At 39.9% G+C, this 13,468-nt stretch overlaps 3 protein-coding genes across 4 annotated transcripts; 1 reads left to right on the top strand and 2 right to left on the bottom strand.

The window, feature by feature from the left end:
- Window positions 1-229: 229 nt before the first annotated feature.
- On the bottom strand, window positions 230-5,615 carry trim69 (tripartite motif containing 69). Of its 2 annotated transcripts, none has more exons than XM_043250880.1 (6): window positions 4,958-5,615; window positions 4,791-4,886; window positions 3,940-4,173; window positions 2,496-2,518; window positions 2,288-2,406; window positions 230-1,673 (listed from the first exon to the last, which is right to left on the bottom strand). In XM_043250880.1, the coding sequence occupies exons 1-6, from the start codon at window positions 5,477-5,479 to the stop codon at window positions 1,129-1,131; spliced, it is 1,539 nt and encodes a 512-aa protein (XP_043106815.1). In that variant the 5' UTR covers window positions 5,480-5,615; the 3' UTR covers window positions 230-1,128. The 2 variants fall into 2 exon arrangements, with proteins under 2 accessions (XP_043106815.1, XP_043106816.1); XM_043250881.1 differs by having other exon boundaries at window positions 2,288-2,403; window positions 4,958-5,613.
- A 2,282-nt stretch (window positions 5,616-7,897) lies between these two features.
- On the top strand, window positions 7,898-10,251 carry pcna (proliferating cell nuclear antigen). Its single transcript, XM_043250587.1, has 6 exons — window positions 7,898-8,376; window positions 8,903-9,000; window positions 9,108-9,175; window positions 9,267-9,461; window positions 9,542-9,665; window positions 9,748-10,251. The coding sequence occupies exons 1-6, from the start codon at window positions 8,156-8,158 to the stop codon at window positions 9,822-9,824; spliced, it is 783 nt and encodes a 260-aa protein (XP_043106522.1). The 5' UTR covers window positions 7,898-8,155; the 3' UTR covers window positions 9,825-10,251.
- A 169-nt stretch (window positions 10,252-10,420) lies between these two features.
- LOC122352860 (GTPase IMAP family member 8) lies at window positions 10,421-13,229 on the bottom strand. Its single transcript, XM_043250582.1, has 6 exons — window positions 13,146-13,229; window positions 12,380-12,953; window positions 12,202-12,281; window positions 11,442-12,015; window positions 11,330-11,367; window positions 10,421-11,241 (listed from the first exon to the last, which is right to left on the bottom strand). The coding sequence occupies exons 1-6, from the start codon at window positions 13,153-13,155 to the stop codon at window positions 10,610-10,612; spliced, it is 1,908 nt and encodes a 635-aa protein (XP_043106517.1). The 5' UTR covers window positions 13,156-13,229; the 3' UTR covers window positions 10,421-10,609.
- Between the last annotated feature and the right edge of the window lie 239 nt (window positions 13,230-13,468).

Here is a 13,468-nt window from a genome sequence, read left to right as displayed (position 1 = left end):
AAGACTTGGCAGACTTGGGACCCCACAAAGTTAAAATATAGTTATATCATTATTGTGCAGTGTACGTTTCCTAAATTACTTTATATGGCACTTGTTGGTTAAGTAGATGTTTCTAATTGGAAATTTGGTGAAAACTAGACACCGATTCAGTACAGTACAATTGCACCATCTTGTGGTAAGTGATGGTAACTGCATCGATCTCACGAAGAAAAAAGAAAAGAGGCGGGGAAAAATGAAGCAGAACATTTTATTGGTGGTTTATAAACATTTCTTTCGTGGATTGTACATGTTTGTATCAAAATGATATGATTAGTCTTGGAGATTATAGACTATATCCTAGGACTTATCCTAGCGTGACCTCTTGTGGTTTATTAGTTTACATTTCTTCTTTCTCTGCAGGCTTTGAATGAGGAACAGCGAGGGCAGAGAACGTTTGCTTGTGTCCATCTTAGGTCACTACTTTTGATTGGCTAATGGCTCAAGGGCATGCATAAACCCCTGAGCAGGGTAACAGAGATTGAGGTCTCGCCCCTAAACCTACCCTCACTATAATTTCAGCCAATCAGGTAACATGGTCAAAAAACAGCAAATCCCGCCCCACTGCTACTTAAAACTAGCCCCAAACTAGCCCAATCACTTTTCAACGGGCATTCCCGGTAAAAAAAAAAGAGTTCAGGTGGATTAAAATACAGATTTTTAGGCGGGGTTCCCCTGATAATCCCCCTGTTATTTAGGTCGCTTTAACCCGCGGACATGAACAACATCAAAAAGTGTTTTCACAACAGTGTGGTTACCACATCTATGAACAGGGTCTGGCTTGACCACGCTGACCAGCCGCATCACAGAAATATGTAGAGTATATGATATCTGCCAGGAGGTGAGGTAACTTATGCCTGGTAGTCTAAAATAAAATCCTTTAACGTGGAGAAGGGTCATAAGCCATGGTCTCCAACCTTCATGTGCCTCCACCAACCCACTCAAATGTTAAGACAGTATAGCCATATACTACAATTGTTTTTTTTTCTTCTTCTTTTTTCCTCTAAAGTCTTACCTTAATACATCCAGGTCCAGCCCAGTGTTTACATAAAAAAGAAATATTAATATTATTAAAGATAGATTAAAAAAAGATCAGATTTTAGGTAGGAACACTTTAAGAGGCTCATTTTCATGCACTTTATCCAGGAAACCCAGGTTAAAATAAGGGTAGAGGGTCTCTGTGAAGATGTCCTTGAATGTATAGAGGTGTGTCATGCTCTCTGCATTGTAGAAGGACACCAGGCCTCTTTTGTAGTCCAAATACACCCCGATCCTTGCCAGTGGCTCTTCCAAAGACAGCAATGTTGGTGGACATGTTCCAGCCATATACTGAACTCCATACGATAGCGAGAGTGTCCAGAAACCGTTTGCAGGCATGGTATTGATGACTCCTTTTCTCGTGACAGATTCACGGGCAACTCCCACGGTCCACACGGTGCTGCTGTACACCTCCACCTCCCAGTAGTGGCGACCTTTAGTGAACCCTTGACTGCCCAAGAGAGACAGCGCAGCGTTGAATCTCTGTGGATTGTCCTGCACCGTGTTGTTAAAGGTCTGGTAGCGCACACAGGTAAGCGAAGATGTAAGACTGAGCCAGGGGTTTGCTGTTTTGGAGTTGTACGTGATGGCTGAGGGAACTAGGAAGGGAACAGTGTAGCAGAGAATAGTTAGTTCATGCAGAAATTAAAATTGGCTGAAAATTTATTTATTCTCTGGTCAGACAAGACGCAGGCTTCTTCAACTGAACAATTTTTGAGAAATGTAGCATGAGAACACTGAGTTGCATCATTAATACATCCTTCAAACTGACTTCAGACTTCAAAATTATGTAACTATAATCCACACTAATTTCATAATTTAGCTTTTATCATTTTGGATTTTGGTCTGGCATTTTGCCTGGAAGTCACAGTCGAAAGTTAAAAAGGTCTAAATAATCGTCAAATTGAAAGATATGTTTCTGACAAATATGCAGATTTTCACAAGACATGGACTGGAGTTGCATGGATTGCTTGTGGATTATTGAAATGTTTTGATCAACTGTTTGGTCTCTCATTCTGACGGCACCCATTCACTGGTGAGCAAAAGATGCAATGCTAAATGTCTCAGAATGTGTTTGGAGCTAAATTTTTAATGGCTCTAAGGTAAGAAAAAATTCAGCATTTTACTAATATGCCTTTAATGTTTATTTACACAGCTTGATTCAACATTTGAAAATTCGTATTTATTAGTTTTATATAGATCATTCCCAAACCTGGATAGATGCTTCCCTTCAGTGACTTCCACACTCTGTACTGCAGGGGCCCAGCAAAGCGGCCCTCACACAGTCTGGGTGGCGTCAGCGTCGGCTTCTCAAACTTCGGTGGCTGCCTGCTTGAAACAACAGAAGTCCAGACACAAAAACAATTCAAGCATTTCCTCATGAAAATATGAATTGTAACAGATCCGTAGAGGTCCCTCACCTTTGAAGCAGGCCCTTTATACTCTGCAAAAAAAGACAGGAAAAAGGCGATTGGTGAAATTGGCTCACTTCGAGAGGCAGGGACAGAAGTTTTCCACATGAGATCAGTGTTTGAAACTAAGCTACACCTCTTTTTTTCATCTGAATCTCTGGAAAATCCCCTTATGCTGCACTAATGGCATTATCTTCCTATTGCAAGGGTGAGATCATTACATTGTATCCTGTGTTGACCCAAGTGGTATCCCACAAAGCTTTCTGTTAGCAGTTAACTATTGAAACTTTCTTATTTTCTTTTTAGATTTTAAATGCTCGGTATTTACTTGAATGTAGTTCCAAATCTGTATGAGTTTCTTTGTTTTGCCGAACACAAAGAAAGATATTTTGAAAAACATTTGTAACCGGGCTGTTTTGGGGTGTCATCGATTTCCATAGTAGGAAAAAAATACTATGGGTGTCGAAGGTGCAGTCTGTTAGTTTCTCACTTTGGTGTGTATCACCGGGCCGTGAAGAAATATAGAGCTGATTATCATCAGCATAGCAGTGAAAGCTTACACCATGTCTCTCGATAATATCTCAGAGAGGCAACATGTAAAGTGTGCAAAGTAACGGTCCTAGCACTGAGCCTTGAGGTACTCCATATTTCACTTGTGAACAATATGAGAACTTCTCATTTACTGCTACGAACTATTACCTATCAGAAGAACATTACCTATTTAAATTGTTTAGCATCATTTGTATGATTATATTATAACAAAAAAATCTTTTTGTTATATATCATGTTTGGTGAAGCACCCACATTGAGCTTGTTTGCATAATTGATGTGCGCTCTGGGACTGTTTATGATTATATATACAACATTTTCATAGCATCGCAATCAATTTTTTGCAATGCAATTATCATTCTGTCTTTCTTTAAAGGATCGTTCACACCAAAATCACTGGAGGTCAGAAAGCCTCTTTGCAAACAGCTGATTATAAGTAGGCATTCTTCCTCTACCGCAGTATCCAACTGTATCTGGTGCTGGATTACACGCAGAACCTAATTTTACTGACTGCGACATGTTCCTTGATCAATCTTTGTTGACCCCCGATCAACATTGTGATTAACCAATCAGATTTAAAGAATCAGTTTACAGTTTTTGTGAAGCTTTTCGGTGCTGGTACATCAGTGTCATTCTATCGTTTCCTCTGATTGTTGGAATTATGTATGTGTAAGGTTAGGTTTAGGTGTAGGGATATTGTCAAGACCATGCTTTTGGATTAAAACGTTGTTCCAGCGTCAACAAAAATACGTTGACCTAGGTACACATCTAACTCAGCAAAATCAGGGCGTGCAGGATTACGCATCTAAACCTTTAGTTACTCAAATCACAAAAAATATATATTTTAGCCTCTCTCTTTTGTTCTGCAAGTATCTTTCAGTCTAATGTGGGGTTTTGCACTCACCCTGAGTAGAGTGTACGGATCTTTTTCACTGAGTTTGTCCTCAATGTCGTTCATAGCTCTGCGCAGGCGTGATATCTCCACACTGAGCAGGGCCTTGTGCTCGTCCAGCCTTATCAGCTCTCGACGTTCTTCTGTCTTCAGCTTGACCTGCAGGAGTTTCTCCTCCTGGTACAGGAACTGGTGAAGCTCACTGAACTGCGCCTCGATCCTCTGCTTCAGATCTGCAGTGTGGTCCTGGGTAGCATATGAGGTGATGGTGAGTATATGCCTCAGAGGTTGCAGTCAGCATACAATTGGCATTTACAAATGATGTTGCTTGGCTACAGTTGCAGTATATTTGAGAAAAATTGCTTCCAATTTTTAAGCACTGATGAATCACTAACAAAATGTTTAAGAAGAACACTTTTCTGTCATAATTAACATACTCATACTCAAGTTGTTCCAAAATTTCTTTCTCCTGCTTAACACAGAACATATAACGTTTTCGCAATTTTAATGAAAGTTAATGGAATAGAATGTTGTCTGATGTCATTGTATGGACAAAAACAGTTTTTCAAAATGTCTTCTTTTGGATTTGGAACAACATGAAGGTTAGCACACTCTTGAAATAATAGTTCTTTATTGGCATCTATGGTTCCTTGAAAAACTTTTATCATTAAGGGGACCTTTTGATAAAAGTTCTAAAAGAAGAATGATTATTAAAATGTTCTTCACATAAATAATAATAAGTGTATATAATACGTAATAAAATGGTTATTTTAGGAACTATTCACTGAACGAAATGGTCAAAAATTGAGATGTTTAGGTGAATAATTTCCAGTGCATGTGAGTGAGGTAAAGTTTCTTCTTACCTTCAGTTTCTTCACCTCCTCTTCAGTCTCTCTCTCACAGTCTAAAGCAGTGTTGAGCTCTTTTTTAAGAGCATTTGCTGAAGTGGTTAGGGAAGCCTGTTCATCACAAACACAATGAGCTTCCAGCCGAGCTGAGGACGTCAGAAAAACGTGTCTTTGATTCTTACCCGATATCTCTGCTGTGCATCCTGCACGCACACCAGCGTGTGAGCCCGGTGATCCTGAGAGATCCCGCACACCAGACACACCAGCTCTTGGTCTTCCTCACAGTACAGCTTGAGCTCTTCTCTGTGTCGGCTGCAAAGTGGGGTCGGAGGTACTGTGTCTGCTGACAGCCCGGTCAGGCGACCTCCACTCTCCTCAATCCCCTGGCAGTAGCTCTCCACGATGTTGGCCACGATACGGTTGGGTCTGTAGCTCTGGCCTGGAAAGACTTTCCGGCACTGAGGACAGGAACCAGACCCACTCTGGCCTTTTCCACGAGGGCCGCTCCAGTAACTCGAAATGCAGGCCTCGCAGAAAGTGTGGTCACAGGGCAAGGAAACCGGGTGCTTGAAGAGATCCAGGCAGATGGAGCAGGTGAGATCCCTGCTTAGGCGCTGGGCAGAGTTCTTGGGCACTCGAGAGCTGAGTTCAGGCCTCAGTTTTTGCTTGTCCATTTTGTCCTGTGGGGGAAGATTGTTGGACATCTAGTGTGATCTTCTGTGTTCTTCTCTTCGTGACTTCTCTCCCTGTTCTCTCTGAGTTCTGGCCCTGTCTTTCCTGTTGACTGTGAGAAAGGATAGGGGGAGCTGAGGGGGCGGTCCTAGTCTCGGGCTTGATCCTGCCGAAAGTTGGCTGGAGTTGCAAGTTCCCTCTTCTTTGCTTTAACATGACGTCAGATCTACAGTCAGGAAACTGAGAAACTAGACACGGACTGTTTATTTTTAGAGAAAACCTCATCTATGCATTGGTCCCATGAATTCTGTTATAAGAAACTTTATTGCACAAACACAGCAACCTGGTATTTATCCAAAACCTTTTAATCCCCTCCATATGACTGTGCGTATGTCAGCACAAAAAGCTTTGTGAGTAAAACCAGATGTGCCCTACTCTCCCCCCACTTTCGTTTTTTAACTTTCAATAAGCATCCTCAAAATTAAAAAAAAATCATTTTTAACAGCATTTATATTTAGTTTGGCCTCACAACATTCATTTATTTCTAAAAAGTGAATTTTTCGTTGCATCATTACATTTATTAAAGTTCTGTCTTCCAAATTCCACCAAGTTACATTTTATTGCATTTAATTTTTGCTACACAGAAAAGCTACTTCTTGCACAGGTATTTTAATGTATTTTTGTCTTGATAGAAAGTACGCATTTTTAATGCCAAAATATTGTCTCATGGCTTTTCACAACTTTTCTAATATTACTTATTTATTTATTAAGTAATGCTAGCGCTCTCTTCTTTTGCAAGGGCTGTTGAGTTTTCCTTTGTTGCATGCTTCAGTAAAGCAATCATTTGTTCAAAGAGTTAATCTTGATTCTTTATTACAGTAACCAAATTGTCATTTAGTATTATTTCAGTGTAAAATAGCCCGTTTTTCAAAGACAGTTGTTTGTGTAGTTGAGAGTGCCATTGTGGCCTGCACATGCCTGCAGCAGTGGCTTCTATAATCTCAAGGGACTGCAAGCCGAAAAGAAAGCGTCGGACTTGAATTCCCTCCCCATGTTCCTCAGGACCGCTCGGCCTACGCTTCCTTCCTGTTCATATTGTTATGGTTCATTTCAATATATCCTGCCCCTCTTCCAAGTTCCCAGAAAAAAAGATGGTGCTACAGCTATAATTTAATACAGAGAAGAACAGCCTAACCCTAACGGATGTTTGAATAAACATAGATGGATGTGGAGTGTCTCTTGGGAGACACAAAGTCGAAGTCTTGAGGGCTCAGACTGACTCGAAATTGGGTTTTAGGTCAAGTTTGCAATGGTGGTATCGCAATCATCACAGGAAACTTGGCAGTCACGATAGGGGCTTTTAAATCAGAGACTCTTTTACAGTTGTTTACTAGCACTGGGAAATTCCACCCCACTTCAGCTGGGTGGGTTCAGGGGTTTTGGGGCTAAAGTGGGAAAACAAGAAAACCGCAGTAAAACCAGCTGGTGAGGATTCTGCCTGCAAGATGGGACAGTGATGAAACTGTTCTCGAGTTTCACTTCATGAGTCACCACTTGATCCCATTCTGAGAGCGTTATCATTCACACCTACACTGATGTTCTAATATCCCCTACTCGGTGTGTGTTAGAACATGCTGTGGAGGAATGCTTACACAATTTGAGGTCATGTTGTTGATAGCTTTCAGCATTTAATGCAGGAGACTGCAAAAGAATCGTCAGACGTTTTCTGCACCATAACATTCATCCATGGGTCAACTATTTTTATATAATCCTTTTTACTTGCACTTTTATAACATACATACACACAGTCTGGTCAGGAAACTCCCCTCCCCTTATGTCTTCATATTAATTATATATAGCTTATTTAATTATTTTTAACTTTTCAAATTATATTTGCACTTTTTGTAGAAACATAAGTTACAAAGGTAACAAATGTCTTCCAATAACAGCAAAATAGTAAAAACAAACTGCAAACAATATGGCTCAAGTTAATAATTGAGGCTGGAAATGGTGTCCTCTTGTGGCCAACAGCTGCAGTTCAAAAAATGTTTTCAATATTAATTTATCAAACTGCAGGAGCATTATATATATATATATATATATATATATATATATATATATATATATATATATATATATATATATATATATATATATATATATATATATATGCTCGTTTTTTATATGTATGAATATGTATTTTATATATACACCCAGATATTTATATCATACATGTAGGATTTCTTAAATTTTTTTATTAAAATTCTTATTAAAATTGTTAATTTCCGTTTTAACCATTAAAATATGTGTGTGTGTGTGTGTATATATATATATATATATATATATATATATATATATATATATATATATATAAGATGGCGCCCTCTTGTGGTCAGTGGCTGTACTTCCGTACGAGTTCCAGGAGGAGTCCAGCGTCACAGGAAGTGACGAAGTTAAGAGTGGGTCAGTTTATGAAAGCCCCAGCAAAAGCGCGCGCAGATACATTCAGAGCCTCGAGAGAAGACGAGATAGACGCGCGTGCGGTTCTTTTAGTCTTTGGATCTGTACGTGCTGGTGCTAAAGCACTTTGATAGGCTAAACTTACTGCGTTCCAGCACTTTTAGACAAGAGGAGCAAAAAGCCAGGCCGCGCTTGTGTCGTAACAAGAATTGTATAACTTTATTTGTCCTCCCGTAAAAAGAAGCACAATGTTTGAGGCACGTCTCGTTCAAGGATCAATCCTTAAGAAGGTTCTGGAGGCCCTGAAAGACCTCATCACCGAAGCCTGCTGGGATGTCAGCTCCTCGGGCATATCGCTGCAGAGCATGGATTCATCTCATGTGTCTCTGGTGCAGCTCACGCTCCGGAGCGATGGATTCGACTCCTACCGCTGCGACAGAAACCTGGCCATGGGTGTCAATTTGAGCAGGTAACGTTACTGTTGGAAGCGATGGAAATGTAGCGTTATTCGTCATGTAACCGCTCGGATCGTGAAAGCTGAACATGTCTGTTCTTGCCCGGCTGCCCGATCTTAAAGGAGCCCGCCGTTTGTTAGACGTAAAAATGGGGTTTGCTCCTTTTAAGATTGTTAGTATAGTTGACATGCTGTATTTTAACGTGTACTAAGTAGTTGCAGTTCAAAAAGGGTTTTTATTTGGCGCGTAGAACGTTTCCTGCGTTCCTCCTCCTCTGCTGAGCGTGACGTCATTTACCCGCGCTCAAGCTGGTTGGCGCGAAAAAGAGCCGGGTTGCTGAATGACAATATGACTTCACCACAAGACAATAAAAACTTGGTTAAAAAGAGACGAGAACCGCATTTTGAACGGATAGTCAAATATGAGAATGTATTTTAAGCGTTTTAAAAAGGAAAACTAGGGTTTTTGTAACTCATTTTATTCAGAATGCTATTCTGTGTGCGATTCAAAAATGTTTTATTATTCTTTTTTGTTTTCTAGCATGTCAAAGATTCTTAAGTGTGCTGGAAATGAAGATATCATCACACTTAGGGCAGAAGACAATGCGGACTCTTTGGCACTTGTTTTTGAAACACTCAGTGAGTTCATAAAACTTTATTACACTTGTATACCTAATACGTTATTTGTAGTGTACTCTGATTTATAACAGTAAGGGCCTTTTGCTGAACGTCAAATTCATTTTCAGATCAGGAGAAAGTGTCCGATTATGAGATGAAACTTATGGATCTGGATGTAGAGCAGCTTGGCATTCCAGTAAGTTTACTTTACGAATACTGATATGACTATACATGGTTTTTGCTTTTTTTGTTTTTTCAATAATCGTGTTTCATTCTTTTTACTTCAGGAGCAGGAATACAGCTGTGTGGTAAAGATGCCCTCTGGTGAATTTGCCCGAATCTGCAGGGATCTGTCACAGATCGGCGATGCCGTCATGATCTCCTGCGCCAAAGACGGTGTGAAGTTCTCTGCTAGTGGAGAGCTGGGCACAGGCAACATCAAGCTCTCACAGACCAGCAATGTCGACAAGGAGGATGAAGCGGTAACGTTCTTTTAACATCTGCAAAATCACCAGCGAATGCCAGGTGCGACAGGTGATTTACAATGTTGTGTTCCCTACAGGTGACAATTGAGATGAATGAGCCAGTGCAGCTTATTTTTGCATTGAACTACCTGAACTTCTTCACCAAAGCCACCCCTCTGTCCAAGACGGTCACTCTTAGCATGTCTGCAGATATTCCACTAGGTACGATAAATGCTCGCATGCCCGTATCAAATTTCCTTTTGAGTCGAAACGATTTAAATGATTATCCTTTTTTCGTTTGCAGTGGTCGAGTACAAAATTGCAGACATGGGACACGTCAAATATTACCTGGCACCCAAGATCGATGAAGAATCATCCTAAATCCAAGTGCAAGACAGAAGTCTGTCAAGTGCAGAATTTTGGTGCGCATGTCTGAAGTTATTTGTTAAGATGTTTTGGGAAAATGCATTTTACTACTCTTCGTCTGCGGTGGTGTCTGGTTCAATGGATTCACAATTCTGTTACCATCTAAGCCATTTCATATGATTGGCAGATATATGGGCACGCTTAAACAATAGCAGTTTGGTACTTGGCTTTACCAGGCTCTGTGGGCTGAATCTAGAGTTGTTGTACTCTACTTTGGTCTAGTTTCATTTTCTTAATCTTTGTGCTCGCCTTCCTCCTTGACTCCACTTCTTGACTCCGGTTTTCGTCCAACTGCTCATTCCAGTATGTAGATAATTGTCTGTAAATATGCTAATTGGACACCGTTCATCCAGTCAAACATTAATAAAAGGTTTTGTAATGATGGATTTCTTCTGTGTTTTTCTTGGGTCATAATATGCTTGAAATTCAGAAAAGAGTGACTAGATGTTAACGTTTTAAATTCTTGTAAAATGTAGTACACTGTCGAATTCTGTTTGGGACGATTTGGCCACCAGAGGAAGCCAGAGTTGCAGAAAAAAAAGGCACATGTGCATGGTTTAATGATTTTAATTAATTTAAATATTTTTCCTAGTAAAATCACCAGATATCTGCTGTCTGAAGAATATGGTAAACACAGGTACAATTAAATATGCATCCTTAAGATTTCACCTAGCCAACTGTAGATTAACCATAATGAGCAAAATTAAAAATGTTCCCCAATTGTTTTTGTGCACACCGTCTTAAAAGATGCTACATTCTTTGATATCCTTATGCTTCTTTTTATAGCTGTAATGACTTGCTACGCCACTGTTCTGCATGTCAGAAATTATCTCCAGAAGTTTTTTCACCTGATGATTGCATTTCTCGTTGTTGTTGTTAAATGCATAACATCTTGAATGGCAGGTTTTGATAAGTTCCTGAAGCTCTTCGTCACTGCCATAGATGTAATCGGTTAAAGTCTTGTGCTTCAGCTTCTCTTTCCCCGTGAAAAGGATCACAGTCTTTAAAATCACGTCCTCACCAAACTCTCTCTTCAGGTGTGGGAGAACCTCTCTCTCGCCCTCCGTGAAACGACCGAGCTGCATCACCAGCAAATACGCGTCGGGCCCTGGCTGAGCGAGCTCTTTGCACTTCATTATCTGTTCCTTCTGGTTTTTAAGGTCTTCGCTAAAGAAATCTGGGGTGTCTATAACCCTAATCCTCTTTTCGTAGACGGTTTCTTCTGCCATCTTGCACTCCTTCGTTACTGGCACAGAACTGGCATGCGATTCAAAGCGTTGCTTTCTTAGGATGGTGTTTCCTGTAGCACTCTTCCCACATCCGGTCTGTCCCAGCAGCACGATGGTCAAAGGTTTTTGTGGATGAGTCTTATCTGCCGAGTTAGAATTAGTCAGAAGATACAGTAAGTTTCAGTTTGATGATACCTATTGTTACCTACTAGCTGTCAAAGGCGTTGTTACCTGGTTGGTTTGGAGTCAACATTTTATCATGCGTCCACCTGGAACAGAAAGAGTGTTTGATATTTGTAAATGAATTCAATTTCTCGCAGTTGCTCGTAACTATTTTTCATACCTTACTCTCTCAGTTTCTGGTCTTTGATTCTTGCTTTCTTTGTATTTCATCAGTTCTTTGATTAGTTCGTTATTCTTCGTCTGTTTGCTGTAAACACACTGTCTGTTTCCACACTCATTCAGGATTATCTCGTGCTCCTTTCTGAATGACAACGGCATGTCCATGGAATTTGAAGATGCCTTTTTATCTTTAACCAGCACAATTGTTTGTTCAACCATTTTCGGTCCAAGCTTTTTCTTTAATTCAGTAAACATCTCCATTTCTTCTGGTGACGCCTTTCTGTCCTGAAGTATGAGGAGGAACACACGAGGACCTGCGTATGATGGCTTCAGCTCCTCCATACCTTCAGCTTCTGGATCCGATGCGCTCGGTTTATGAAACCTGTCTGGAGTGTAGATAATGCAGACCTGGTCTCCACCAACATTATCTACAATCTTCTCACAGGTGACCTTCTCTGATCGGAAATGGTCTTTTTGAAAAATTGTGTTCCCTACAAGGCACTTGTTGTTGCTTATCTTTCCCAGCAGGACCACTGTCATCACGCACGCACTTCCAGATGTCGGGGTGCTACTCGCTGTGATAAATTCAAGCAAATATTTGAAAAAAACATGAATCCTTCGCAATATGAATGCACAACATGCATGCTTTACCCTTTTTCACATTTAGGATGTTTTTAGTTATGGTAAATTGAGATCACTTGACTAGTATAGATTGATAGAAGATTAGTATCTGTTGATTTGGTCATATTTGTAAGATATACCTTTACTGTTTTCAGACATCCATTGCACTTCTTTTATTTGCTTCATTTTTACGTATGCCGTATCAATCTCCTCGTATATCCTACAGGATTGAGATAATGTTACAGGTTAAATTATAAGTTTCATATATAAGAACAGACTCTTATTTTTTTTTTTTTAATCAATTTCATTACTACCTACCCCTCAGTAGGTGCTGATTTGCTCGATTCTTTAACCGGCTTATCATGTATTCTCTTCCATTCTTTCACCACCTGTACGGTCAGCTCGTTATCTTTTGTCTTGTCATGAACGCAAATTCTCCGTCCGCACTCATCTAGAAGTTTTCTGAGATTCTCATCCGCTTGGCCATATAGTTCTTCAGCTGTTTTCTCCTGACTATCAATTAGCACTACAATTGTATTTTCCAACATTTTCTCTCCAAATCTCATTTTCAGCCAGCTGAACATCTCCAACTCTTCTGGTGAGAGCTGCTTGTTCTGCAGAACCAGAAGAAAAGCACGTGGCCCTGGATATCGGAGCTTTATTTCCTCTATATTGTCTGTTTCTCTGTGGAAGACGCCTGGAGTGTTGATGATACAGAACATCTGCTCATCTACTCTTTCTTCAGCTCTTGCACACGTGTCGTTTCCGGCTTTGAAATGGTTCGCCTTTAGGACAGCATTCCCTATCATAGTCTTATCGTTGCTGTTCTTCCCCAGCAGTACCAAAGTGATCTTGTCACCTCCACCGGATTGCTCCACCTTTGCATTCTCCACTATAACAAATCACAAGAGTAATTCATAGCTTTTTGAAATCTAGCCATGAGAAAATGATACTTTATTTCGCAATCTATGCAACGTTAATTTGCGATTCACATATACTTGAGAAGAAAACCCCTTTCTGCAATCTTAAAATAAATATTCAAATATTTGAATGCTAAAATGTATTTAAAGAAAGGCTTACTTACTTTGTGACATGATGGCTTGTTTTACCAGACGCAGTCAAGTCGAACGTGTCTCAAGCACTCAGTTACACTGGTAAATAAACGAAAGTGAAAAATGCACTTGTCTTAAATGCATGAGGGCTTGTCCAAAATCTGGTATAACGCGCTGAGCCAGTTTTCTTTCTTTGTTGCCTTTTTTTCGAAACTGTCTTAATGCATTAATTTATAATATATATAATTTAGTTATAACTGGAATATGACTAAATTCGGCTAATAAAGTATTACTGATTTATTCTAGGTACAAGGTAAAACGGTAAAAAAAAAAAAAAACATGTTACATGTCAAGT

The sequence above is a fragment of the Puntigrus tetrazona genome, chromosome 10, assembly GCF_018831695.1.
Source record: "Puntigrus tetrazona isolate hp1 chromosome 10, ASM1883169v1, whole genome shotgun sequence".
NCBI classification, from domain to species: Eukaryota; Metazoa; Chordata; class Actinopteri; order Cypriniformes; family Cyprinidae; genus Puntigrus; species Puntigrus tetrazona.
Note: the sequence above shows the minus strand (reverse complement) of the source record. Positions and strands in the feature narration are given on the sequence as shown.